Genomic DNA, 22,973 nt, shown 5'->3' with positions numbered 1-22,973 from the left:
GGGGCACATGCCTGGGCTTCGAGTTCGTTCCCCAGTTGGGGCACGTGTGAGAGGCAACTGATTGATCTTTCTCTCTCACGTTGGTGTTTTTCTTCCTCTCTTGCGCCCTCCATTCTCTTTCTCTTAAAAAATTAAAAACAAAACAAAAAAAGAACCTCCCAGGGCCCATCCCGCTGAAACGTTACGCTGGTTGGATCTGGCAGATTGGAAGTAGCAAGTACTTCACACACTTTCATGAGACGTGTGTGAGCTAGAAGGTGGGAGATAACACCCCAAATTTAGATGTCTGTGGTTCCTGCATCTGGGGGAGCCCTTTACTCTGGGGAATTTTTAAATACCTCCTCCAAAGTGAAAGGTGAACTGCCACCCCCTCACCATCTACCACGAGAGCGGGGGCCGAGGCCGATTTGGGGAGCGATGTGATTCAGCGCGCTCCACCAGGACCTCCTCAGGGTCCCCCCCCACCCCGTGGGAAGCCCATTTCCGGAGGAGAGCTGGGCCGGGAAGGCTGTGCAGGTTTCGGCTGCCGAGTGGCACCAGCCCCGGTACCATGTGGGCCCTGCAGCCCAGCAGACCCTGGGTGCTCAGAACACCCTCGACGGGCCTCGCGGGAAGACCTCAGCCATGGCCCCGGGACTCTGGGGCAGTTCTGTGTGCTCCTTGTGGATCCATGCTTTCTCTCTGAGCAGCTGCTGCTGGCTCTCACCTGGGGCTCGAGGGAGACACGGGTGACCTTGGGGCCCGAGTCTGCCGTCGTGAGCTTGGGGTGGCCGGACCGCCCGGTCACCGGTGAGGTGTGTACGGCGGCAGCCCGGCACCGGGTGGAGGCAGGGTGCGGGCCGCGCCTGGGCAGGCCCGAACGGGCGCCCAAGCAATTTGCCAGGAAGGCGGCTCAGGCTCCTGCCGCACACACCACCCCCTGGAGCATCACTTCTCCCCCGCAGCCTGTGCCTGCGGCTGTGGGGTGTCAGGCGGGAAGAAGTCACCTGGTTGACAGACAGAGCCGCGTGGCATGCTGGCTGCTCCTGGAAGTGGACAGACACAGCCTCCCTCAGCGTGCCCCGGAGGACAGCGATGGAGAAACATCCCTGGAAGCAGAGCTGAGCGATGCCTTTGGTTGTCCGCTGTGTCCAGAGGGAGGCGGCCAGTGGTACAGATCTGTGCTAATTTAGACGGCTGCGCGCTGGCTGGTGTGGCTCAGTGGACTGAGCACTGGCCTGTGAAGCAAAGGGTCGCTGGTTCGATTCCCAGTCAGGGCACACGCCTGGGTTGTGGACCAGGTCCCCAATAGGGGGCGCACAAGAGGCAACCACACATTGATGTTTCCCTCTCTTTCTCCCTCCTTTCCTCTCTCTAAAAATAAATAAAAAAGATTTTTAAAAGTAAATAAAAATAGTTGCCAACAGTTTGGCTGGGTGGTCAGTGACTCGGGAAAAACAGAACTGGGAGTGTGGTGACGAGACAGTGTGGGGAAGTGGGCGCAGACACGCACACATCTGTGGGCCGCGGGGATGCTGCTCCCGGCGTGGCCTCGCGGGTGAAGAAGGGCGCTGCGCAGAGACGGCTGGCGGCCCTGTCTGCGGCTGCCGGGGCCCTGTAGCCAGGCACCGCGGCGGCTTGGAGCAGCAGGAAGGAACATCTCCGAGTTCCAGAGGCTGGAAGGCAGAGGCCAGCGGTTGGCAGGGTTGCTCCCGGGGAGCGTGGGGGCGGGCCCGGCGGGCGGGGCTTCTCACCTAGCTGCTGCAGTCGCTGGGATGACTTGGTTGTGCCCCTCCAGTTTATTCGCATCACCCCGTTTCTGCCTCCATGGTCACACGGCACTCTCCCCGTGTGCGTGCTGCCTCCAAGTGCCCCCTTCCCGCGAGGACATCGTCACAGTTAGTTAGCGCCCAGCCTCAGGGCCTCATTTCAATGGGACCACGGCGAAGATGCCAGCTCCAAACAAGGCCGCGTTCCCGGGCACGGGGCTGTGGGGCTTCTGTGTGAATTTGGGGGGCACATAATCTGGCCCACGGCAGCCTCTCTCCCCTGTCACCCCAGTGCTTTCTCAGTGAGCCCACCCACAAGGCGGCTTTGGCAACGGGGGGGGGCCGTCCGCGGGCTCAAGAACAGGGACCTCTCGGCCCAGGCCACTCGGGCTGCTGCCGATCGTCGTCTCTGACGTCAGCAGAGACGCGCACGCAGCTGCCGTTGACCCCACCTCCGGGGGGGGGGCAGCCCACCCCCGCTGGCGGGTTGGTTACCCTGGACCCTTGCACCCCGGGGCGGGGGGGCCGGGAGGCAGCCTCCCTGGACGAGGTCACTCTGGGGGTGCACTTGGCCTCCTTACCCATAATGCTTCGGTCGAGGCCACCGTTCCCAGACCCTCGGAAGGCCTTGTGTGTCCCCTTGTCTGCCGCCACGGTGTTCCCCAGGGCGTGGCCTCCGGCCCAGGAGGTCACTGCTCAGCCAAGGAGGCGCGGCAGTGCGGGCTCAGAGCCACGGCGCTCACTGAGCTGGCCGAGCCGCCCGTCTCCGGGAAGCGCCTGGCTGACGGAGGCCGGGAGCTCACCGCGCATTTGGTTGCAGTGCCGGTTGGGGAACAGCGTCCAGGAAAGGCAGGGCTGTGCCGGGATCTCCACCCACTGCTCTGGTCTCGGGGTCGCGACCTCTCGGGGTCGCACCCGCTGTGTCCCCACCAGGAAATGCAGCCCCTCCAGGACCTCAACGGCAGGAGTCCCCTGTGTGGGAGCCCCCTGTCCCCGCACGGGCTCACCCTGGCGGTGCCCCACCAGTTGTCCGCCCCACCCTCCTGCCACCCAGGTCCTCTCCGGTGACCTCACCTGAGTGCCTCGCACCCTGGCCGTCCTCCTGCCCTGGCACGGCCTCCTGACCAAAACCCATGTCCTCGGTGAGTCCCAACTCCGGGACTCCGGGCCGGCACCTGGAGCTGAACTTGGCTGAGAACCCACTTCCGACAGGCGCTGGACATGGCTGGACGGCCCCACCCGAGTCCCGCGGCCTCGCCTCGAACCTCCAGGGACACTTGCTCCCACGTCTCAGTGGATGTCAGGTCACGACCTGTCACATGCGACACGCTCCCACGGCTCCACAAGAAACGCCCGGGCCCTGGCTGGCGTAGCTCAGTGGATTGAGCACGGGCTGGGAACCAAAGTGTCCCAGGTTCGATTCCCAGCCAGGGTACGTGCCTGGGTTGCAGGCCATAACCCCCAGCAACCGCACATTGATGTTTCTCTCTGTCTCTCTCTCTCTGTCTCTCTGTCTCTCTCTCTCCCTCCCTTCCCTCTCTAAAAATAAATACATAAAATTAAATTAAAAAAAAAAACCCCAAACTCCCGGAACAGGCGGTGCCCACGGCTGCCCCCTTCCTCCGCCCCACCCCCAGCACCCCGCCGTGCGCGCGCCCGCCCACCGAAGGCCGCGGCTGCTTCTGGGAGCGTCCTGTAGGCCGCCCGCCGCGCGCCGGGGCGGGCACGAGCGTCGCTTCCCCACTCTATTTTATCTCATGGCAGCACCCCCAACTCTGGCCCGCACCCCGCTTTCCTGCCCTGAGCGTCACCCGTTGGAGCCGCTCCCGCAGCGGAACGCGGAGAACTTCCCTCTCCCCGCCCGCAGCTGCCTGGCACTCCGTTGCTCGGGCGTCTGTCCCTGCTCAGGGGGTTTCCGACGCTGGCAGCTGTGCCCGCGCCAGGTGCACTGACCAGCTGAGACACACCCATCAGGGCTGTAAGAATTTTTATGCGTTTATGTGACCCAAAGTGAGGGCAGTTGCCGGGAAGCAGAATCTCAATGGGCTGGGAAAAGGCCCCCGGGAACGGTGATTTCGCACCTGGTTTTATACGTTAGGATCAAAGGAGGGGACACAGGGGCGTCACGGGAGTCCGTGGGGGGTAGATGAGGGGCAGGAGAAAGCCGAGGGGGGATCTCCGGGACTGGGTAAGGAGTGAAGCGGAGAGACACGCCCTCCCTCTACGTGGGTGGGCCCAGGACAGGGGGCACTTACAGCCCACGGAGCTGGGGGTGGGGGTGGGAGGGCACTTACAGTCCACGGAGCTTGGGGGGAGGGTGGGATACCAGGGTGGGCTCCCGTGCAGGCCGGCGAGCCCTGGGGGGCTGGGAGAGTCGTCCCAGGTGCGACAGAGGACCGACAGGCTCAGTCAGGGTAGAGCCTGACCTTTGTCAAGGGAGCCACCGGCCCGGGACGAGACTCCTGCCGTGACCGGCCGCGTTAGGAAGTTCCCACGTCAGACCGGCCTGGGTGGCCACTTTGGTCCCTGAGTCTGTCGGGCCGCCACGCGGGCCTCCTGAGCTTGTCGGGCTCCGAGTGGGGCCCCTTTTCCTTCCACAAACCCCCCTCCTGGTCCTGGACTCTCAACACTTTGTCTCCCCCTCCCCTCCCCTCGGCCCCAAACCCGGGAGGAGTGGCCCCAGAAACGGAGCACAGGCCGCAGGCCCCCACGAGGCTCCAACTACCCAAGGACCAGGCACCCGGTGCCACACAGACCGTGGTCTCCTGGGGCTGCTGCCCCACCCCCTCGTCTCCCCACTGCGCTGTGGATCCCTCCTCATCCCTACTGGCCCCACAGGTGGGCCCCCCCTCCCTGCCTCCAGCCCCCTGTGTCCCTGGCCCAGGCTGCTGATACCCACCCTGGCTGGGTCCCCCCGGGCTGGACTAGGGTCTCCGGGATGACTCAGGGAATTGATGTTCGCCCCTCGCCCCGGCCTTGGAGCTGGCCTCCTCTCCCGTCACATCAGCAGCTACGGTCCCCTGGTGACCCCAGCCCCTGACACGGCCTCCCGGGCTGCCCGCTGCCCCCCATTCTCCATGCAGCCGCCAGAAGGATCTTTCCAAGTTGTAATCATATGCTTCCTCAGACCCAATCACCTCTTTGGAACCCTCCCATGCTTTTTCTTTATGGCTTCAGGGAACCCCGACTTCCTTTCCCCCCGACTTCCAGGCCTTTCCCCACAGGACCCCAGGCCCCAAAGGCAGTGCCCTCGTCTGCCCCCCGCTCTGTGGAATGGACCGGTCAGGTGCCCTCCTTCCTTCCCCACACCCCGGGCCGGGATGGGAGTGCTGAGGGGGACCCCCTTGCAGCTGCACAGGAACCTCATTTTCTCTTGGTCTGCGCTTTAGTTTGATTTTTTTTTCCCTTTGACTCAAGCTGGCCTCCCCCAGCACCCTGCCTCCCCCACCCCCTCCCTTGCTGGGTCATCAAGGCCTCAGAAACAGTGCGGTTCTGGTCGGTATCCAGTAGTCGTAAACCAAAGCTTCAGGTCTGCTCGCCACGGAAGGAGTTCTGGCTAAACCGCTGGGTCTGCGTGGTTTCAGCTCCAGACAGACCCATCAAGCTGCATCCTTGCGCAACCAGACGCTGCAAAGCCAGGGCTGATGTCAGCCATGGGGGGTGGGGGGTGGGGGGTGGGGGGGCGGGGCCTGGCCTCCCGGGACCCGTGTCCTCATTACGCCCACACTTCCTTGGCTGCAAACTCCTGTCCGCGTGTTACTGGGCTTTGATGTGCCGCGGCACATGGGCCCTGCAGTCCGGCCACACCCTCCCCAGTGAGCTGGGGTCCCTCCCTACAGGCTGTGGGGCTCCCTGTTCACGGATGTGGCTTTCAAGGTCAATTCCAGCAATAGAAGGATAGGTTCCCACTGCGGCCCTACACACGGCGCTGAAATGGCTGTCCAGCGCCCCCCCAGCCCCCACCCCCGCCCGCCTCAGGAAGGGAGTGCGGGCAGGCGCTTCCCAAGCCCCTGCTCACGGGGAGAAGGGGCGGGCAGTGCTGCGGGGCTGGACCCACTGTGAACTTGCCACAGAGCAGGGAGGACAGGCCTGTCCAGGCGCCAGGAGCCGGGGGAAGCTGTGGATGCCCGCCCACTCCCCAGACCAATCACTCCACAACCACTTCTGAAGGCAGCTTTATGTCAAGTTATAAGAACCCAGGTCCTGTCCTGAGTAGACACCTACAAAAGCAGTATATATCAAAAATAATATTAATAACATCAAACACGCTAACTGTACAAATGTACAAAGGCTTCTGTGCACCATTGACGGGCCAGGTCCCGGCCAAGTACCTGGAAAGGGGGCCAGCCGACCCCGGCAGCCCCCGAGTTTGAACTGCCCCTGATGCAGGGAGGGTCTGTGGGGTGGGCAGAGGTCGGAGGGCAGCTGACCCGTCCTCTAGGGGTGGACGAGGTGTCCCGGGGCAGGGGGCAGACGGAGGCCACGGCGAGCAAACCCGTGGCTCCCGCAGATGCCACACCCTCCTCTCGGGCACCCGAGACCGTGTCAGGCTCCGCACGAGGGGCGTGGGGGCGGCAGGTGGAGTTGAGACCGCTGATCCGCTGCCGTGACCGGCGGAGAGGGTCCGGGCCCCCCACGTGGGCCCAGGGCGATGGCGAGGGCTCTGACGTGGGCGAGGGAGGCAGGAGGGGAGTGCTAGGGTGGGACAGGCTCTGGGGTGGGGGGGGCACTGTGAGCCACGATTTCGGGCAGGGTGGTCTCTCACGGCTGCGGGAGGCCAGGGGGTGCTCCCCCAGAGCCTCGGGAGGAACAGCCCGCCCAGGCCTCAAGTCGCAGACCTGCACAGGGCCTCAGAACTGAAAATAAGTCTTGCTTTAAGCTGCTACGTTTGTGGAAATTTGTTACAGCAGCAGGAGGAAACTAACACAGGGAAAGGGGTCAGAGGTCAAGCTTGCCCCACCCAGGGCCTGCATGGGGGGGGCAGGCTGAGCCCTAGAAGACCCCGGAGGCCTCCTCCTGGGCCCCCCTCAGGGGGTGCCTGTGGGCAATGGGAGAGGCCAGGGTCTGTGCTGCAGGGGTCCCCGTGCAATCTGGAGGAGGGCTTTGGCGCTGGAGGGGCCCCAGTGTTCTGGGGGACTCCCCTTCCCCGGCCCCAGATAAGGGCTCCTCTTTCCCTTCCTCTTCCAGCTGCCTTCCGCCCGCCCGGGTGCACGGACGGGCCACGGGGGAGCAGCTGCGAGGTGGACTGGGAAGGGCCCCACCGGCAGGAGGGGACCTGGGACCTCTGAGCCCCGGCCCCTCTCCCGCCTTCAGCAAACACAGGAGCAACCGTCCGTCCTCAGGTGTGGCCTCCCTGGCTCCTCGCGGCGGGTGTGCCTGCCCCCGCAGGACTGGTGACAAAGCGAGCCTGTCCGGTTCCAGCTGCCTAGGGCCCCACACCTCGGCGAGGCCTGAGCAGCAGCAGCAGCAGCAGGAGGCAGGGGGCCCGTGAGGGGCCGAGAAGCCGGTGCCGGTCTGAACTGCCCCCCAGTGGGGTGGCTGCCCCCAAGGGGCGTGTCCAATGCCCGCCGAGCGCCCACAGCAGGTCAGGCCGCAGGAAGAGCTAAGCAGCGTTTATCAGTGAGAACAGGGACTTGTGGGGCCCGTGCGCCCCAGCGCTGACGTCCAGGATGCTCCGGATGCTCTTGACATCGCTGCTGGACAGGTTCCCCTTGATGGCCAGGATGGCGCTCAGGTGGCCCTTGCTGGCGAGGAGAACGTCCCGTCAGTCCAGCCTGGTCCCCAACACCCCTGCTCGCACCCCGTCCCAGCCCCCCAGGCTCCTGGCCGGAGTGCGGCGCCCTGCGGCCAGCTGGCCGCCCACGGGGGCTGCACTGCCCCCCCCCCCCAGCCCGGCAGCAGCAGCCACCCGCCTGTCCCTGCAGCACACCGGGCCCCGCCCGCCGCAGGCCCTGGACCGGCTGTCCCTCCACACGCTCTTCAGACGACCCCTCCTCTCACTCTGCGGGTCTCAGCGGGAACGCCACCTCCCCCGGGGCCCTCCCTCCTCTCAAGCCAGCACCTGCTGCTGGGGGAACAGCCTTTGCCACCTGGAACTGTATTGCTGTGCCTGATTCCCTCGTCACCGCCACCCGTCCGGGGGTGATCGCTCCATGGGGGAGAAGGGAGACCTGGTCTGTCCTGTATTTCACGGCATCCCGGGGGGCGCCTGGGAGAAAGCCTGGCACCTAGTGCACCGCTCAGTGATTATGGGTGGGAGATGGGCAGAGGGGTGGGTGGGTGAGTTGATGGGTGAAGGTGGATGATGGGCGGATGACAGACAGATGCATGGACGGGTGGATGGGTGGGGGTGGGTGGATGAGCAGAAAGTGGGTAGATAGATGGATGGGTGCAGGGATAGAGGAGTGGAAGGATGGCTGGGTGGGTAGACATGTGGATGGGTGGGTAAGCACGAGGAGGGACCCCAAAAAACCGGAATTATCTCCTGGAGGGCAGGCCCCTTGTCCTACGGGCGTCCCCTGCTGGATGAGTGTTCTAGGAACCCACCCGTATCAGTGCACCAGCTGGTGCTGTTGTGAGAGGCTGGGTTCTGCTTCAGGGAATATTTTTAAGGATTCTTTCAACGCGTTTGCCATTGCATGGTGGGTGACTCACGAGCACGCCTGCCCACACCTCACTGAGTGTTCAGCAGTTTTTGGCCAAAGACAGCGTGAGCCCCCTGCCCCACCCCCCCTGTTCACCCGGTCTCACCCCAGAGACCTTTTTGTTTCCCCGGGTGGAAAAAGTTGTCACGGGGAAACATTTTGCCGATGGGGGAGAGGTGAAACAAAAAATGGCAGAAGCACTAAAAGGCATCAAAGTCGACAAGTTCAAAAACTGTTTTGAGCAGTGGAAAAAAAGTCTCAATAGGTGTATTGCATCAAATGGAGAGTATTTTGAAGGCGGCTGGAGTTTAAACATGTGAGAATACACACTTTCTAATAAATAAGTTCCAGTTTTTCAGGGTCCGCCCTCGCCTGTCACCGGAGAGCTACACAACACAACCACCCACCTCGGTGCTCAGATGGGGAGGTGGGCGGGTGGTGTGGGTACGCGAACAGATGGGGGAGGGGAGGGAGGTGGGCGGCCAGGTGGGCGGGCGCAGCGGGTCAGTGGGGGGCTGGATGCGGCTAAGCTGTCACTGCAGTCCGAGGCCCACTCGGCGCCCTCTCCGTGCCACAGGACTCAGCCCAGAGACACCATCTCCTCAGCTCCCGAGCCCCGCAGGCAACCCGGGGCTAAGCCTCCGCTGCAGAACAGGGCCCAGGGCCCCATCCTGGAGGATTCTAGGCTGACAGGCGGGCCCCAGCCCCATCACCGACCTGCCACGGCCTCCAGCGAGTTCCTGGTCTCTCTAGCCTCAGCCTCCCCCCGAGGGGCAGCGCCGTAAAGGCAGCACCACACTCATCTCAGCTCTACCGCTGACTGGCCGCGCCCCCTTGCCCGCCTGTCTGCGGCTCCCCAGGCCTCGGGTGCTGGCCTCGTGGGGCTGCACAGAGGGCCGAACCAGTGAGCTATGCTGTTGGACCCTCTCGCGGCAGCTGGTGCAGCCGGGACCGAGCTCCAGGCACCGCGACGGCAGACCGCCGCCACGCCAGGCTGCGTCTGACCACGGTGGGGGCCGGCAGGGCCGTGCCGACTGCCCAGGTCATGTGGCGCCCTGTCCTCACCTGAAGTCAGGGTACAAGGTGGCGTAAGTGGCCACCTCCATCTTGATGGCGTTGGGGTCTTGCAGGCGAAGGATCTCGGCGAGTGTGGGCAGGGCCTGGTGCAGCCAGGTCGCCAAGGAGCCCTGCAAGCACAGGCCGGGTTGGAGGGAGGCTGCCTCCTCTCCAGGGGCCCGAGAGGCTCAGGCCAGACCTGACGGAGCTGGGGGAGGCCCAGAGGGGTAGGGGCTGCCCATCCCGGGCGGCTGGGGCTCACGTGCTCAGTGCAGAAGCGCTGGATGAGGTCGGCATTGGCCAAGATCTGCCCCGACAGGTGCCGCTGCTGCTCTGCGGTCTTGAGCACCAGGCGCCGCTTGCTGAGCTGCACGATGTATTCCTTCACCAGGTGCCGGTGGACGAGCTCCATGAGCTCCTGTGCGGGCCAGCAGGCAGGGTCGAGTGAGCCAGGCCCTGACGGGGAGCTCACCACCTCCCTCGAGGCCTCGAAGCCAAGAGTCCAGGGAAGGGCGGATGGCAGAGCAAAGGAGTGCACACAGGCGTGCACGTGCGTGCGTGTCCGTGGGGCTGTGCACACACCTGTGTTAGCACGCGTGCTCAGGCTGCAGCCCCTGCCGGGCCCAGCCCCCAGCCCCGGGCCCCCAGCCCCCAGCCCAGGGCCCCCTCACCTCCCGGAAACAGTCTCGCAGCCCCGAGAACTCGGGCAGCGCGCTTTCCACCGTGCGGACGATGTTCTCCATGGTCTTCTCCGAGGCCGCCCAGCGGGTGTGCGAGAAGTTCTTGAACAGGGGCTGGGACAAGAGAGAGGGGGTGTCTGGCCCCGCCCTGCAGGGGAAGGGGTGCAGGACACACACACACACACACACACGCAGACATGCACACACACGCAGACATGCACACCGCCCTGCAGGGCCAGCCCAGGGGTGGGGGCTCCAGGGCCGCCAGGGGGCCGGGACGGAGCTTGGCTCACAGGCGGGGTCTCCGTACCCTTCTCCAAGGTCAACCAGCTGTGGCTCCTTTGGAGCCAAAACCATCTGGCTGTCTTGAGGTTTTCTCCACCCACCCCCCACCCCTTCAAATAAATACATTCCTGCCTAAACAAGGCCTTGGGGTTGTGGTCTGGACTTCACTGCCAGCAGGCCACCCATGGCCTCTGGCTCCAGTCGCCGGGGACAGGGTGGGCTCCGTGGGAGGCAGGCAGGGGACCCCTCCCGTCTTTTTTTTTATCCTGGGACTCTGCCTCAGGGGCTTTCTGTGGGTTTCCCGGCTCCGGCAGGGGCCGTGGGTGGCTGCTGAGGCTCTGAGCATCGCCGCTGGCAGTGAGGCCCAGGGACGGGCTGGGGGCGAGGGAGGCAAACTGGGTCCAAGCGCGGGGACTGCGCTGAGTCTGAAGGGTGGGGTCCACTGAGGCTCTTCTGAGGCCAAGCCCCGGTCGACCCGGTGGAGGCAAGGTCAAGGCCTCCATGGCCTCAGTCCCGGGCAGCACCAGCCCCCACCAGCCAGTCTTGGCTTGTGCCCTTCCTCCCCGCCCTCCATCATGTCCCCAGCACCGGGCACAGCAGGGGTACCTGCAGGCGCTCCACCAGGCTCTGGAGCAGCGTGTCGAAGCCGTGACTCTTGAGCTTACTCAGGTAGCCCAGGAGGTCCTGGGGTGTCTGCTGGTTCTGCTTGATGAACGTCCTGGAAGGCCGGGGGGGGGGGGGGGTCACGCCGGCCCTGCCCAGCCTAGGCCCACTCCCAGAGAGCCAGCTGGCCCAGCGAAAATCTTCCTCAACCACCTCTTCACCCTGGAACCCTCCATGGGTCCCCATTGTCCCCATTCCCTGCGGGAGCAAGTCCAAGTCACCCAGCCCATACTCCCCCGGTGGGCCCAGCTGCTCACCGCCCCCCACCCCCAGCACGCACCCAGGCCACACCCTCTGCTAGCCGGGGGGCGTGGCTCAGCCTCCGCACGCCGCAGTGCACTCCCCGGCTGAGGGGCACCGTCGCTGCAGCCACCTCGCAGGGCTGCTCGGAGGATAAAGCCACCGGGAAACCCCTGGCCTGCGAGCTCGGCCGGACCCGCCGTCCCTCGGCGCTCCCCGCTGCTTTCTCCCCCACGGGCCTCGCTCACGTCAGCCGCCCGTCGTGCTGAGCTGCCCCCTCCACCGCCCAGCGGCCCAGCCGCCCCTCCTCTCCCACGGGCCGTGCCCTCCCGGGTTCGTCCGCTCCCACACCCCCTCCTGGGCCCTCACCCCGCTCACCGCAAGGACCAGCAGCTGTTGATGTTGGCCATGACCGTGGCCCTGTAATTCCCCAGCTGTCTGCACCGCTCCAGAAATTCGTCAAAGGCTCGCTGGTAGCTGGTGAAACCGGAAGTGGCGCTTGCGGGACCAGCGCAAACACTGGGGTGACAGCAGCCTCCCGGGGCTTACGGAGCGCTTTTCCCAGAGGGACCCCCACGGCCCGGCAGGCACTGGCCCCTAAGCATCCTGGGACTGACTTCGTCGCCCCAGTGGGGCCGGGCCCTGCGGAGCTCCCGAACAGGGGGCCAGCCCAGCTCTGCTGCCCTCTCTATTCCTGGGAGACTGGAGGGGCTATGGGCAGAGGGGGGAGTCCTCACAGGGGGGGAAGGAGGCAGCCAAGAGAATTGTGGGGTGGAGACTGGAGGTGCCACCAGAAGGGGAGGCCAGGGGCTCAGGCCCTGGGAGGCACCCTCTTTGCAGCTGGAGGGCGGTCTGCCGGGAGCCTTGCCGAGGAGAGAGGGGGCACTCCGCGCTCGGCTGGGTGGTGCAGGGGCCAGGACTCCTGCTCGAAATGACAGGCACTCCAGGGGCTGGGAGGGGGCCCTGCTCTCGCTTGGATCCCCGGATGGGGCTCAGGGACGAGGCTGTAGGCCCCCCGTGTGCATCCCGCACACACACACACACACACACACACACTCACCTCCTCAGAAATGCAGCCAGCTCCACCCAAAGCAGGGGCTTTATCTGCACGCCCAGGTTAGCCGTGATGCTCTCGGCCTTGGCCTGGCTCTGAGAGATGATCTGCAGGGGTGGGGGTGAGCTGAGCAGGGCCCCTGCCCTGGGACCAGGGCTGGGGGAGGGGAGGGGGGCTCGAGGGCACGAGGGGGCGGGCTCGGAGGTGGGCCATGTGTGCAGTGGGCTGTCCGTCCGTGAGCAGGAGGGGTGGGCTGTACTACCTGGATGATGTCGATGGCCAGCTCGCTGTGGCAGTGGCCGTCTAGCCGCTGGGGGGCCACGTCCTGGGCCCAGTGCTGTGACTCCAGGCTCAGGGCTCGGGCCATCAGCTCCTTCGCGCTGGTCTGTGGTGGGGAGGAGGATCAGGGTGGCAGGAAGCCCACCGCCCTGCCCACACGGAAGTCCTGGTCCAGCTCTCTGCCCACGTCCTGCCCGTCCTGAGCCGCCCCTCTGTCCCCTTCCTGCCCCTCCCCGGCGCTGCGGCCAGACTTACCACCTCGTTGGACAGGAAGGTGGCCTCCAGCAGCCGGATCTGCCGGGGTGGCAGCAGGCTCCCCAGCTCGACCCCCTGCAGCTGGCCGGCAAGCTTGGGGCTGTTGATGATGTCGCTGTGGGCAGTGGGGGGGGCGGTGTGAGGAAAGCGGCCCCCCCTACCCAGCCCCCACCGCTCAGGCCGGAGCTCTCCTCCCCGGCTTGTCTCCGTGGCTCCTCACCGCGTGGTCTGTCCCCCCCACGGCCCCCCACCCCTGCTTCTGCAGCTCAGATGGTGGCTCCTCGGGTGGGTCCAGGTCGAAACCCTGGAATCCTCGTGTCTCCACCTCTCTCACCCTCCCACCCACTCAGGCTCAGAAACCTCTCCCCCACGGACCGGCCCCCAGCCCCCGGCCAGGGCCCAGCCACCTTCACCTCCCACCTGGCTCGCTGCAGGGCTCCCTTCCAGGCCTCCCTGCCTCCACCCTAGTCTCTGACAGCGGGCAGCTGTCCGCTGGGCAGGAGGAACCTGCTCACCGCCGCCGCCTGAGAACCTGACCCCCCCTCACACGTGAAACCCAACTCCCTGTGGCCGCAGCCGCCGGTCTCCGCCACCGTCCTGCCTGTCCCCTCACCCCCCTTCCCTGCCAGGCCGGCCCTGCGGCCCCAGCGGCTGGGCGGTGCAAGCAGGAAGGGCTCCGTGGAGGCGGAGGCGGCTCCACTCGCCTTCCTGGCTGCTCTGCAGGGTCCGGGCCCCTCAGGGACGGCCCCACCCGGGCACTTCCTCAGGCCTTTGTGTGCCAGGAGGCTCAGGGGTGGCCCTCTCTCTCTGCCCCTTCCGAAGGCTGGACACCATGTCCCTTTGCTCCCCATACTTCCGGCCACCCAGGCCTCCACAAGGCCTCCCTGACCTCCCCTCCTCGGGGCTCCGTGCCCAGCTGGCCTGTCTGCTGCCGGGCCGACCCCCGTGGGCCCCGGGACCGGGTGGCTGGTCAGCAGCGGTGTGCGTGCCCAGCATTTCCTGGTGAGTCAGGCGGCGCAGGCGAGGAGAAGCCGGCTCCGGGCTGGCCCCCCTCTCCTGCAGCCCCTGCCCTGCTGACTGCTCACCCACCACGCCCCCGGCCCTTCCTCCGGGCCTCGCTGGAGGCTCAGCGCCACCCAGCCCACCGGCCACAGAGGTGTCCCTGAGACCCTCAGACACGGCTCCCACTGTCTGCCCCGCCAGGCTTCCTGCCGGCTTTACACTTGGGGCTGGGCCAGCCCAGAAGGACGCCCTGGCTTCTCGGGCTGGGCGAGTCCACACTCGGTCCCCCTCCACCCAAGCGGGCGCTCAGGGATCCCCGGAGTCTGGGCGAATCAGGGAGCGCCCGAGGCTGTGCCCACCGCTGCCGGGTCCCTCCGCTGGCGCAGCCGGACCCCACCGAGGAGATGTGGGCCCCTCCACCAGCAGCCAGCTTGCCATGGGCAGCCCCGCACAACAGGGGTCTTTCCAAGGGGCCCCACGGCCCCGCCCAGCCCCGGTCTGGGAGCTCCCTGGGAGGGCCCCGTGGCCTGTGGGTGAACCCAAACAGTGAGGAGCTCCCACGGCTTCCAGATGCCTCCCGGCTCCGCTTCAGGCCCTGAAGGGACTCCCTCTACCCAGAGCACCGCCCTCCCCTCCGCTGCCTCCCTTCCTTCCGCCGGCCCGGGCACTGCCCTGGGCAGGGATGCGCCCAGCTCCAGGCGGAATCCTCCTCCGCGATCCTCCAGGCCGGCTCCCTGGCCTGACCCGCACAGGGTCCCTGCCCTGGGCTCCCCCGGTGCTGGGCTCCTCTGCCACGCAGCCCTCCTGCTCTGGGGGGTCCTTGTCCTCCCCCGCCCCCTGCCAGTTCATGAGCCAGCGGAGTCCCTGCCATTCCCTGCACCTCCGTGTCCCCAGCTGCAGGACGTGGTTGAGGCCCCGGAAATGAGGGAGCCCTGCAGCGAGGGACTCTCTGCCTGCACTGGCCTGGCTGACCCTGCTCCCGCCCAGGGCGACAGGGCCTCCCGCCGCTGCGGCCCCTCCCTGCCACTCACTTGGGGTAGAGGTTCTGCACCCAGACCAGCAGCAGGTAGGTGTCGCGCTTCCAACAGCTCAAACTGCGCCATGGCCGTCAGCTGGGCCGCGAAGTGCTGGTGGTAGCTCTCGGCGTAGGCCGCCACGACGCCGAACTCGGCGGGGAACAGCGGCTTCAGCCGCTCCACCACGGCCTCCAGGTCCCCATTCAACGTGCGGCCCATGTGCAGGAAGGCGCGCTCTGCCTCCGTGCGGCCCTCGGCGTCCGCGGGCGGCGGCTGGTCCAGGCGCTCCTGGGCCTCCTGCGCCACGCCGCGCCGCCACAGCTGCAGCCAGCGCCGCGGGCGCGTGGTCGCCAGCGCCGAGGGCCCGGGCCCCGCGGCCTCCGCGCGCCGGTCCTCGCGCTCCTGCTCCGCCAACACGGCCAGCGCCTGGCGCAGCCGCTCCGGCGCCACCTCCAGCGGCCGGCGCAGCAGGCTGAGCACCTGGTCGCGCAGCAGCACGTACAGCGCCTCCACTTTGCTCTGGCGCCGCACCAGCTCCTCCTCGCTCGCGCTGCCCGCCGCCGCCGACGCCGCCAGCTCCCGCTCCAGCAGCAAGCAGCGGCGCCGCGGCCTCCAGCCGCCCGAGCTCCAGCGCCGCCTTGAGCTCCTCCGCTGCGAGGACCGGACAGCGCGTTAGCACGGCCAGCCGCGGGTCGGGGGCCGGCGGGGACACCTCCGCCCCCATGAGAGCCCAAAGGGCGAAGCAATGCGCCCAAAGAGGCCCGTGGGTGTCTCAGACGGGACGGAAGCCCAGTACGCCTCCACCCAGCCCCCAAACTAGGCAGGAGGTGCAGGTGGAAGCCAGGACGGGAGACACCTCCAAGCCCACGGTTCCTGCCCTCTCTGGGTCCTGGGTCAGTGGGCCAGCTGCTCGGGGAGCCCCACCCCCCAGAGGCCCCGCACAGCTCTGACGTGGAACCCCAAGCCCAGGAGGGGCCCCAGCCTACCCGTGGACAGTAGGTCCCCACGCTGGGGTTCGGGCTCAGGCTTGCCCTCCGTCTTGGCAGCACTGGGCTGGCCCTTCTTCTTCCTCCCTTTGGTGAAGATGCTGAACATGTTGGTCAGGCCTTTCGGCTTCTTCCTCAGAGCCTCCTGCTCGCCCCTCTCGGGGGGTCCCTCGGATTCCAGGGGCGGCGCCAGGTACTCAGAAGAGGCCTCTGACATGGGAGAAGGTCATCATCGTCTTCAGCGTCACGTGGGCTCAGGCCTGCAGGTGGGCTGGGGAGGGGGACAGAAGCGTGAGCGGTCCCGGCGCACAGGCGTGGCGGCAGCCCCGTGTGCTTGGTCAGCTGCCCCTGGCAGGACCCCCGGGGCGCTGGCCCTCAGGCCCGCGTGGGCACCAACAGTGGCTCCCTCCCTGGACGGCGGCTTCTCTGCCCCTCCGGCTCCTCTCCCCCTCCAGGCGCTCCCAGGATGACCAGAGCGGGAGGAAGCTGGGGTGCCAACCCTCCCAGACAGAAAGGCTTCCGCTTCCTCGGGCACACGATCCTCTGACAGCCCACCCTCTGGGCGGGGCTGCAGGGCACGAGGACACCCCTGACGCCCCGAGCAAGGGCTGCGGTCCCAGTGCACGGAGTCTGCACAGAGGCCCGGGGAGGCCCGCGGCGCCAGGGGCCGGGCGGAGGCAGAGACCGGCGCAGGCACACCCCTGTCTCGCCCGCTCTCACCTGCTCTTGTCTGGCCGTGGGGCCCAGAGGGGCCCCGAGAGCAGAAACAGGCCTGCTCCTGCTGGGACCACGAGGCAGGCAGATCCTGACCCCTGGCACGGCCTTGGGGCTCAGGCCACAGAAAGCACGGCACCCCTCACACCCCAGTGGGCGGGAGAGGTCGTCGGAGAGCCTTCCCCACGCTGGCGGGGACAGGGCTGCCTGAAGCCACAGGGGACCTGGACGGGGGCACAGGCGTCCTGGCTCCTGCTTCCCCCCGACAGCCCCGGGAAGGGGAGACACCGCCCTCACCACAGCCCCCACTCTCTCTGCCCCTCCTGGGTGCCCACCCCACCTCCTCCTCACTCCCACCCAGGCGTGATTTTCCTCATCTCACGAAACCGGCTCGGGGAGGTCCACAGGCCCTGTGGTCTGCCGCTTGAGCTTGGGGCTCATCACGTGTCCCTCTGCCTCTGCGTCCCCCACCGCCTAGCCAGCTGCACTCGGGTGGGCAGGACCACCTTCTGCCCGGCATCGCCCTCCAAACGCCTTGACCGTTATCAGAGCGAGGCCAGGACTGGGGGAGGGGAACAAGGCTGACCCCAAGGGAGCAGACGCGGCCGGGCCTGCCTGGTGACTGGGGCGACCGGTAACCATAGCGCCTGCTCTGCCACCCAACAGCAAATACGCCCGGTCATCACGCATGCAACCTGGCGACTTCGGTTGGCCCCTGCCACAGACAGTGCTGACGGATAACGCGCCATCCGGAAGGAGACACTGAAGTGTGTGGGGAGAGGTGTGCTTGCCCCAGACGCAGAGCAGGTGGGGCGGGGAGGCGGGGGGCCTCAGCTCAGGCCTGTCAGCCTCCGCAGAGCCCCTGCTGCCTCCCCGGGCCCACCCCCTCCCAGGGGCCGGGGAGCCTGGGTTGTTCCTGCTCCCACCGGCTTTACCGGGCACCCTGGGCAGGGCCCTATAGAGTTGCTGCCTGTGCCACTCGGTCTGGCAGCTCCTCTCCAGCACCAAGCAGGGGCACTCTAGGGAGCCCGCAAACCAAGGGCCCTCAGCGAGAGGCCAATGGGTGCTTCTGCCCACCCACCCACTGCCCCTGGCATCCTCTCCCACTCCACCCCACTTTCGCGCCGTGCACCCCTAGGAGCTGGTCTGGCCAGCTGCCTGGGCTGCTCAGCGCCACGCTGCTGGAGTGAGGGAGAGGGCCGTCCTGACCAGCAGGGCTGCCACCAGCCTCACCTCTGCTCTCACTGACCCTACTCCTCGGTCCCCGCGCCCACTAGGCTCCGTCTGACCTCGGGACCCTGCTCTGGCAGGCCCCTGCCCTGCACCGCTGCCTCCGCGCCTGGGGCACAGACTCCTACTCCAGGCCCGGAAGCCCCCCAGGCTGGGCCCCCGAGGCTGGCCCCTGCGGAGAGCTGAAAGCACTCGCAGCCAAGGGTCTGCCCCTGGCTGGGCCTCGGGAAGGCTGCGCATCTGCTAGGCGGGGCTGGGCGCCCCGCACTGCAGAGGCAGGCAGGCAGGCAGGCACCCGCGCCCGCCAGGGCAGTTGGCTGGGCGCACGCAGATAAGAGACCTGTATACAGTGTGGCCCAGCCTGCGGCCCAGCGGTGGCCCCCACACCCGGCCCTCCCAGTGCCACCAGCTTCCCCGGCTAACCGGCCCCGCCCCCTCCTCCCCCGCAGGGCTAAAGCTCACACAGCCTCCCGTGGCCTCTGCGCCTGGCTCCTCTGGGGACGGACGGAGGGCGAACCGTCCCCAGATAGCGGCCAGGCACAGGGAGTGAAGTAACTCGGCCTCGATCATCCAGCCAGCTTCCCTCTCCCGCCCTGGGCCCCGGCCTTCCTACCGCGAAAGACAGCGAGACCCCGGCGCCTTTCCGCACATCCCGCCCTCTCCGCCTTCCCAGGGACAGAGCCCGCGCCGAGGGCGCCACCCCGGACCCCGCTTCCAGCGCGGGGCTGCTCCGTGCAGTTTCCCTAGAAGTGGGGCTGCGGGGGGCCTTGGGCTCTTTGATCGTCCGCCCCCTTGGTCCCCTCCGCCGCATCTGCCGCTCCCTCGGAGGATGGGCCGCGGACCCCTGCCGGGGACCCTGGAGGACCGGCAGCCGCGCGGGACAACGGGGACGGGCGCCGGACGCCAGGAGACTGGAGGTCACTTACTCTGTTGGTCGCAGCGCCGCTCTGCCGCTCTGCCGCCGGAGCCCGGCACGGCCAGATAAAGATCCAGACTCCGCCCCCCCCCGCTGGGCCCCCGCCCCGCTCCCGCTCCCCCCACCCAACCCTGCAACCGCGGAAAATCCGCCGGCTGAGGCTAGGGCGAAGGCTCCCTTCGTCCCCGAGTTCCTGGTCGTGTGCGCGCCCCCGCCCCCGAGGCGGTGCTGGGCCCGTCCCGCTGGGGAATGTGAGTGTGTGTTTGTTGCGGGTGGTCGCCACCTCCCACCAGCCGGGGCGGGGTGGCGGGTGCAGGGGGCGCGACTGGCGGAGAGTCCCCTCGGTATTTGGTGCACGGAGATCCTCACCCAAGGCGGACCGACCCGTCCGGTGTTGACCTATTGTCCAACGACGGATTCTGATTGGCTAACTGGAAGAGCCCCCCCCCCCCGGGCCCGCCCCCTGCTCAGGACAACGCCTCCTCGTCACAGAGCCGGCACCCACTCCAACTCCCTGGGCCCAGCTGGGGAGGGCCGGTCCCACTCTGGGCATCACTGTGGCTGCAGAGAGACACGGGAGGGAGCCTTCCTGGAGGAGGTGCCTCCAGGGAAAGGGGCTGCAGGGGTGCGCGGCTATTGGCACCCCGCCTGTGCCGGGGGCCTTCCCGCAGCAGTGTCGCGTGGGAACCCACACTCAGGCCTGGGGAACTCCTGCCCCAGCTGGGGCTGGGGCTGGGCCAGGGCAGGCTGCTGGGGGCAAAGCCTGCACCCAAACAGCCGCGGCTCCATCCTCATTGAGCCCAGCTTTGTCCTCCTTAGGGAGGCTCTGAGCAGGCCACACCCCTCTCTGGGCCTCCTGGTTCCCCTCCGAGGCCTGCCTCCTGGGCTCTGTCACCGGGCGGGCAGAGGGTCCCGGAGAGAGTGCCCCCCGCAGCCGCCCGGGCGCTGTTTCACCATCCAGGAATCTCGCGCTCTGGAAAGGCCCCGTCACTCGCTCAGGAATTTCCCAGCAGAGCACCAGCTTCCCTTTTGCTTCTTGCTGGAGCCTCTGCTCCTCCCTCTCTTTTGTTTGCTCCCCTCCTCCGGCCCCCCCCCCCTTGCCCACTCCCTCGGCTGGCCTGGGAGCAGTTGCAGAGCGGCTGGGGAGCGGAGCCGGGGGTGCCCCTTGGGCCAGAACTTCCTCTTCCTCCTTGGGACTGGTGGTCGTGGGCCAGCCTGGGTTTGGACACAGACCCTGTCCCTGAGGGGCTGCTGGGAGGTGAGGGGCTCCGGGAGGAGACAGCGAGATGGGCCCCACCCCCCCTCCGCCCGAGGCCTGGGGCAGGGCGTCTGTCCCCTGGGCCAGCACAGCCTCAGTGCCTGGCTGGGAGGGTTGTTCCATCTGCTCCCCAGATGAATGGAAGCCCCCCCCCCCCCCCCCGCTCCCCGCTCCCAACACGTTCATCCAGCCAGAAGCGGCCGAGGGAGGGAGCCGGAGGGGTCCCGGCTGACCGCCCACTGCCCCTCACTGTGCAGGTGCAGCTTTCCTGCCGGGCACGGGTCGGGTCAGGGGGCTCGCTGAAGCTTTCTGGGCGGGGGGCTGGGGTGGGGGGAGGTTTCTGGGCAGCGGGTCCCCATCAGCAGAGGCAGGAATGACGCTTCCAGGGCAAGCACTGAGCCTGGTCCCCTGTGGCCTGGGGCCCCTGGCCCCCTGTCTCCATGGCTTCGCCTGAGCAGCAGCCGGGGCCAGGCGTGGGGCCCACTCCCCTGTCCGTGTGTGCTGCACCAGCCCCTTCCCGGAGGGCCCGGGCGTGTCCGTGAAGCTCCGGACACACGGGACAGCCTCTGACAGCAGGGCTACCCAGAGGGCCACGGGCGGCGACGGCTGGGGTGGGGGGCAGAGCCTGATGGGGCAGGAGCTATTCTTACCCCTCTGACATGTGAGGACGCTCGCAGGGCAGGCCAGCTAAGAGCCCTGCTTAGCCGGAAGGGAACATCAGACGCCAGGTGGGAGTGTCCCTGGCCATCTGCGGCCCCACGCCCCGCAGGGCGGCGGGCTGGCTCCGCGTGGCAGGGAGGGCAGCAGATGGCCCCGCCCCTGGTCAGGAGCCCCGGTCAGCTCCTGCCACGCGAGGCAGGGCCTTGACCCCGTGCCCCACCGCAGGGCTGCGCACACCGGGCTCTGCCTCCCTTCTCTCTGCTCAGGAGTGATGGCTGACTTAAAAAAAACCCCACCAAACTCTGGTAAAATATGCAGAACAAGCCCTGACCGCTGTGACTCGGTGAGCTGGGCGTCATCCTGGGAACGGGAACCAAAAGGCCGCCTGTTTGACTCCCGGTCAGGGCACGTGTCTGGGTTTCCAACGAGCTCCTCGGCAGGGGGGTGCACGAGAGGCGGCCAATTGCTCCTCTCCCTCTCTTCCTCCCTTCTGTCCCCCCCTAAACACAAGTAGATAAAACCCTGTAAAAACGTGCGTGACCAAAGGGACCGCTTGCCATCCCCGTACCTCTGACTCACCTGAGCACCTCACGGAAGGGGACTCCCGCAGTGTCGGTCCTTTCGTGAGTGGCTTCCTTCTCTGAGCCCGAAGTCCCAAGGCCCGCCCAAGTGGCAGCGTGTGCCAGACTCCCCTTCCTTTGTAAGGGTGAGCAACGCGCCGCCGTTCGGCCATGGACTTGCCAGTGGACCCCGGGGTGGCTACCGCCCCCGGCCGCTGCGGCCCGCGCAGCCGTGAGCACGGGAGGAGGGATCGGGCCTCTCCCGGGCGCTGCCCCCGATTCTATGGGGCTCGGAGCTGACTCCGCGGGCCTCCACGGTGCCAGGCCCTGCTCTCGGGGCTTCGCACGCACTGACTGTTTCCGTCAGAAAATCTCGTGACGTGGGCACTCCTTCGTCACCCCTTTCCCACAGACGGGGAAACTGAGGCACGGGCAGGCCCAGCCCCGCGCCAGTCAGGGGCGGAACCGGCAGCCCCACCCCGTAGCTGCTCTGCCCGGCTGTGGGCCGGTGTGGAAGGGCAGCTCCGGGCACTTCAGTCAGACACCAGGAAGGACTGCCGGCCAGACCGCCAGATGCAGCAAGGGAGGTTTTGCTGCCCTCCACGTGGGTATCATCTTTGGAAAAACAAGATGATTTCCCAATATTTCATAACCTTGTTTATTTGCTGAGTCTCCCCCTCGCCCTCGGGGCAGCCCAGCCCAGCCCAGCCGCATGCGGTGGTGGAGCTGGCCCTTGCTAGGGGACAGCTCCCCCGAACAGGGGGGCGTGGAAGGCGGGGGGGCCCATTCAGGGGCGGGGCAGCAGGTGCAGGAGGGGCTGAGGGGCTCCTCACAGGAATGCAGGGGCCGAGGGTGGCTGGGCCTGGCTCCACCAGCAGGACCTGCCCAGTGGCCCCGGTCACAAGGGCGGCGCTGCCCGTGGGGTGGGCTCCCCACGACCGGCGGCCCAGGGCACGCGGGCACACCCCCCGGCCCCTCCCCTGGGCCTGGGCCCACTTCCCTCTGGGAGATGACTTGCATTTCCCGCTGCCCCACTCCTGGTCCGGCTTCTCCCTCAATCCGGGGGAGGCCTTCCTGGCGCCTCCCGCCCCCCAGGGTCGCGCCACTCCCCGACCGCGCCGGGCACAGCCCTTGTGTCCCCTGCCGACGGACAAGGAGACTGGTCCCGAGCAGGGCGAGCCAGCTCACAGGCGGGGGCCTGGAGGGGGGCGTCCCTGCCACCGCTGGACCTTGCCCAGGAGAGGTCGCTTGCGCGGGACCATCGCAGCTGCGCCGGGCCCGGGCCGGAGTCAGCTGACCTGCCCGGGGACCACGGGGCGGCCAGGGCAGCTGACCAGGAACCAGCCTCCCGGGGCACCCTGGCCCACGAGGGCCCCGGCCCCGCCGACAGCCCCTGCCCTTCTCCAGGGAGGAGGCCAGGCCGCACACTTCCTTTCGCGTCTGGCAGATGGGGAAATGGGGCGCTAAGGGGAAATGGCTTCTCTGGGTCCATGAGGCAACGGGACTCCCATACAGGGGGCCTTCCTTCCAAGGCGTGCCGTGCAGGAGGGCTTCCTGGGGGAGCGGCCCTCCCAGGTCATCAGGGGCTCCCCCCTAAAAGGGCCCAGCCTGTCACCGAGGCTTGTGGTGGCGATGCAAAATGGCCAAGTTCAGTTTCTGTCCCTTCAGCCTGGGGCTGCCTGTGGACCTTTCTCGTAGCCGGTGTGATTTCCGGGAAAAGGGCCGTG

General features: G+C 67.3%; 1 protein-coding gene across 1 annotated transcript; it reads right to left on the bottom strand.

Moving 5' to 3' along the window:
- Positions 1-6,448: 6,448 nt before the first annotated feature.
- Positions 6,449-18,841, bottom strand: TNFAIP2 (TNF alpha induced protein 2). Its single transcript, XM_028506303.2, is given in 14 exon segments — positions 6,449-7,492; positions 9,458-9,579; positions 9,711-9,866; positions 10,120-10,242; positions 11,020-11,131; positions 11,695-11,793; positions 12,377-12,477; positions 12,633-12,755; positions 12,905-13,019; positions 14,938-14,984; positions 14,986-15,510; positions 15,512-15,573; positions 15,909-16,179; positions 18,779-18,841. Coding segments are annotated over 13 exon segments (1,944 nt in total). The 5' UTR covers positions 16,126-16,179; positions 18,779-18,841; the 3' UTR covers positions 6,449-7,350.
- Positions 18,842-22,973: the final 4,132 nt, after the last annotated feature.

Source organism: Phyllostomus discolor, chromosome 1 (genome assembly GCF_004126475.2).
Source record: "Phyllostomus discolor isolate MPI-MPIP mPhyDis1 chromosome 1, mPhyDis1.pri.v3, whole genome shotgun sequence".
NCBI classification, from domain to species: domain Eukaryota; kingdom Metazoa; phylum Chordata; class Mammalia; order Chiroptera; family Phyllostomidae; genus Phyllostomus; species Phyllostomus discolor.
The sequence above is the reverse complement of the archived record's forward strand: the minus strand, read 5'-3'. Positions and strand labels throughout refer to the sequence as shown.